This window comes from Trachymyrmex cornetzi, unplaced genomic scaffold (genome assembly GCF_001594075.2).
Source record: "Trachymyrmex cornetzi isolate Tcor2-1 unplaced genomic scaffold, Tcor1.1 scaffold715, whole genome shotgun sequence".
In the NCBI taxonomy this organism is placed as follows: domain Eukaryota; kingdom Metazoa; phylum Arthropoda; class Insecta; order Hymenoptera; family Formicidae; genus Trachymyrmex; species Trachymyrmex cornetzi.
Window position 1 is genome coordinate 279,990 of NW_017300043.1, and position 4,009 is coordinate 283,998.

Genomic DNA, 4,009 nt, shown 5'->3' on the forward strand with positions numbered 1-4,009 from the left:
TACGTAGAGATTGACCGACTGGATTTATGAGTCATGTATGTATGTACCCGAATGTCTGTACCTCTATCTCCTCCTCCCTTCTACCCTTTTCTTCTCCTTCCTCGCCTTTCCCTCCTACTCCTTTCCATTCCCTCTCCCTCCTACCCATTCATTCAACAAAGCTGGAGACTACATAAGCTAGAGATCTGTCCTGTCAAGTTCACTCTTTCTGTGACCTGCGATTGAGAAGGTATACTTTTTCGTGATACTCCATTCTGAAATTGCTTATCGCTACATAGTTATCTTTGTTTATAAAGTATTTATTTAAAATACTTTATAATGTTTACTGAACAGGAGCGTATATCCCTTTTAATGATGAGGATGGGGTGATCGTAGGAGATCTTACGCACATGTAACAGAACTTTTCAATCAAACTTTTAGGAATGAGGGCAATGGTATATCTAAATCGACTGTTATTCGTACTGTACAACGCGTTTTGAAGAAACAGGTTTCGTAAAAGACCGTAATAGACAAGGTAGAACAGCAATAGCTACAAATCCTAATAAAAGATTGAATGTTCTACACTCTTTTATCGAAGATCCGCGTAAATCAGTTCGTAAAGTTGCACAACAACACGACATCAATCCTATGTCAGTTCATAAAATTCCAAAAAAGGAAAAATTTCATCCCTATAAGATCCATCTGGCGCAGAAACTTTGTGAAGATGAATTTGATCGTCGCATTGAATTTTGTGAAAGTATGATGTTAAATATCGATAGAAATCTTTTATTTGTAGACGACATTATTTTTTCAGATGAAGCTACTTTTGAGCTAATCGGGAATGTAAATCGACATAATTGCAGATATTGGAGCGATGAAAATCCTCATTGGATGTACGAGGCACATACTCAGATTCAGCAAAAAGTCAACGTATGGGCTGGAATTTTAAATGAAGCCATTATTGGGCCTTTCTTTATTGAAGGTAATTTAAACGCTGACAATTATTTAGCCATGCCTCAAGATGAAATAGTTCCGGCAATCCGAAACATCGCTTGTCAAAACTTCAATGACATTTGGTTCTAGCAAGATGGGGCGCCACCTCACTACGGTTTACGAGTACGCCAATATCTAAATGAAGTTTTTCTGAATAGGTGGATAGGAAGAAGGGATTACATTGAATGGCCAGCACGATCGCCTGATCTAAATCCACTCGATTATTTTTTTGTGGGGATATTTAAAGGGAAAAATTTATAATACTAAACCTAGAAATCTTAATGATTTACGTCAACGAATAATAAATAAATTTAGAATAATGCCTCGCGAATTCTGTAGAAATGCAGTCTTAAGTTTTTATAATCGTCTAGCACATTGTCAGAGTGCGGAGGGACGCCAATTTGAGTATTTGTGTGTGTGTGTGTGTGTGAGTGTGTGCGCGCGCGCGCGCGCACTATAATATGTAATATTCTTTTAACCCTAGCTCGCCATACTGGGATATGACGTATTTAATGCGATTTTTCACATTGCAATTCAGACTTTAACTTTTTATGATGTAATTTAAGAATAAAATATTTTTTGTTTCATCTTTGTTTATTTGTACTTGTCTTATTCTAGAGATATCAATTTTGCATGTGATAAGTTAAAAATATGTTTTCTATTCAGAGATATAACTTGACGAAGTTCCAGATCCCGGGGGGGTCTAGCCGAGAAAATAATTAAAAACTGGTAGGTAAGGCGAGTTGGGTTAAAGGAATGACAAATGTTCAAACGAATGACAGTTGATTTAGATATACCATTGTCTTTATTTCTAAAAAATTGATTGAAAAGTCTTGTCGCTTGCGTAAGACCTCCTATGATCATCCCATCTTCGCATCATTAAAATGGATACGATCATCTTAGCTTAGGTAATGCTAATGCCGCGGCGGTTCCGTAACTTTCAACTCTCATAACATGAAAAGTACTGATTAAAAAGAGGCTTTATTATAGTGTTTTGGAAAGCTCCCAACCTCAGCTATTAGATTCTAGAATCAAAAATAGGGTATTTTGTTTAAAAAAATCGATTTGACCTTGACTTGACCTTGGTGGCACCATCCAAGATCAAATTGATAAGGTTAGTCAATAGATCATTTTCAACCCTATATCTTTTGTATAAAACATTTTTCTCAAAAATAATTACTCTTCAAGATATTTAAGGGGTCCGGGACTTTTTATACACCCTGTATAATATATATCATTCTGTCTTACTCAAACGCATACATCTGTTCTTATCTAACATATGCCAGCAACATCTATCGCAAGACCGCACAACTACTGCTATATGGAATTTCGGCTCTGTTGACAGTCCTAGTCTTCGCAAAGCACCTATATACACGTATTTTCTATTCGGTGAAAGTATTTCTTTTCTAGACTTTAAATCTTAGTTCTACAAACTCGGTATCGTTACCGAGAAAAAAAGTATTTGTTATACAAAGATTATATGAGCTTACCTCTCGATTAAGGAGATCCTAAAGCCGTTCGTATTACCGATTAAATCATATAATTTTTGTATAACAAATATTTTTTTCTTTTTCACAGATTCAAAAATCCTTTTCCAGGATTAAAGTATACGCATTAATATGTGTTTGTGAGGTGGAATTTATACCGAGAACGACCAAAAATTTCGAAACTGATATATTTTTATCATTTCTTCGTGTAACAAGCGTCTCAAGCTGTCAAGTTGTGACAATATTTGCTTAATACGAAAGTTTTGCAACCTGTATACTTAATACGAAATAGTAATCCACAAACACGTACACTCAGAAAGAAAAGTCGTATTAGTAACTATAAATTTGTAGTGAAATAGAGCCTCAACTATATACTATCATTCAACTCTAATACATATTATTCAATTCTAATAAGAACTAGATTAAGTGAGCTAAGAAAATATAATAACATTAATCATATAATCAATTACAAATAGTTAATATTACTATATTTTCTTAGTTCACTTAATTACTTATTGTTTTTATTAAATCATAATTCTTATAATACATAGTTAGAAATTTGTGTATGTATTTCTGATTTATTTTTGTCTTCCAAGTTCGAAACCAACGCTGCAATTTTTATTGTAAGCTGAGTGATTTTCTTCTTGGGAGAAACTGAATTCCGACATCTTTTTGGTGACAATGCGTACTATTCCTGCTGAGCGACTTTAGAGAAAAGATTTTTAACGTATTCTTTAAAATTACCTCAACAATGATTAATTAGTTACATGAGATAGAGTATTTTATTTTTAAAAAGTTTTTGTCTATATAAACAAAAAAATATAAATGTTATATCTATTTGCATGAAGTCCAAGTAACTAATCATCTCAATGTAGTTGAACCACTATTTCACTACCAATTAATAGTGCGTACAATTTGTTACCGTGACTATATTTTTATAACATTCAGCATACTTCAGTTTCTATTACTTTATAAAACTAGTTACAGGTACTTCAATTGCAAAAGTTGCCAAATTTATAGTTGCTAGAACTATTTCATTTTCTCTCAGTGTAGTTTACACGAACAAATACCGTCGAATTCTTAGAATTAGACTTAGACGCTTTATCGTGACAAATTTGTTATACGAAAATTGACACGAACGTACGACTGCGTGTATCGTAGGTTGCGTGAGGTATCGATGGGGTAGTATATAAAGTACATGTCAATGCGCTGGAAAAACAGCGATCTCTGGTGGCTTCGTCAGAGTTCGAGCTTCGTTTTAGGATCTCGGTATATATACATATAGCTAAATGAATTATTACATCGTATTCAGCGACCAAAAAAACATACAGTATCACATTTAAAATCCGGATTAAGCTATTTTTGCATCAAATCAAACATGTATTAAGGGAAATCAAAACTTTGATTTAAAAATCGTTCACTAACTACGTCTAAAGCTTAATATTTTTTAATAAAAATTTAGGGATGTTCTTTTGGCACGAAATAGAAGCTTTTGAGCTGAGAGGTCGATTAAAAAAAAATTTTTTTTTTCTGGTCAGTCAAGTATGACA

At 33.6% G+C, this 4,009-nt stretch overlaps 1 protein-coding gene across 1 annotated transcript; it reads left to right on the forward strand.

The window, feature by feature from the left end:
* The first annotated feature begins 360 nt into the window (after positions 1-360).
* LOC108767664 (uncharacterized) lies at positions 361-1,115 on the forward strand. Its single transcript, XM_018517641.1, has 4 exons — positions 361-365; positions 421-434; positions 482-961; positions 1,063-1,115. Exons 1-4 carry the CDS (start codon positions 361-363, stop codon positions 1,113-1,115), a joined length of 552 nt encoding a protein of 183 aa, XP_018373143.1.
* Positions 1,116-4,009: the final 2,894 nt, after the last annotated feature.

What these genes read in the sequence shown, in the direction of transcription:
- LOC108767664 (XM_018517641.1), top strand. An exon ending in TGGGCCTTTCTTTATTGAAG is followed by an intron (nt 962 to 1,062) that starts GTAATTTAAACG and finishes ATTTGGTTCTAG; the next exon opens with CAAGATGGGGCGCCACCTCA.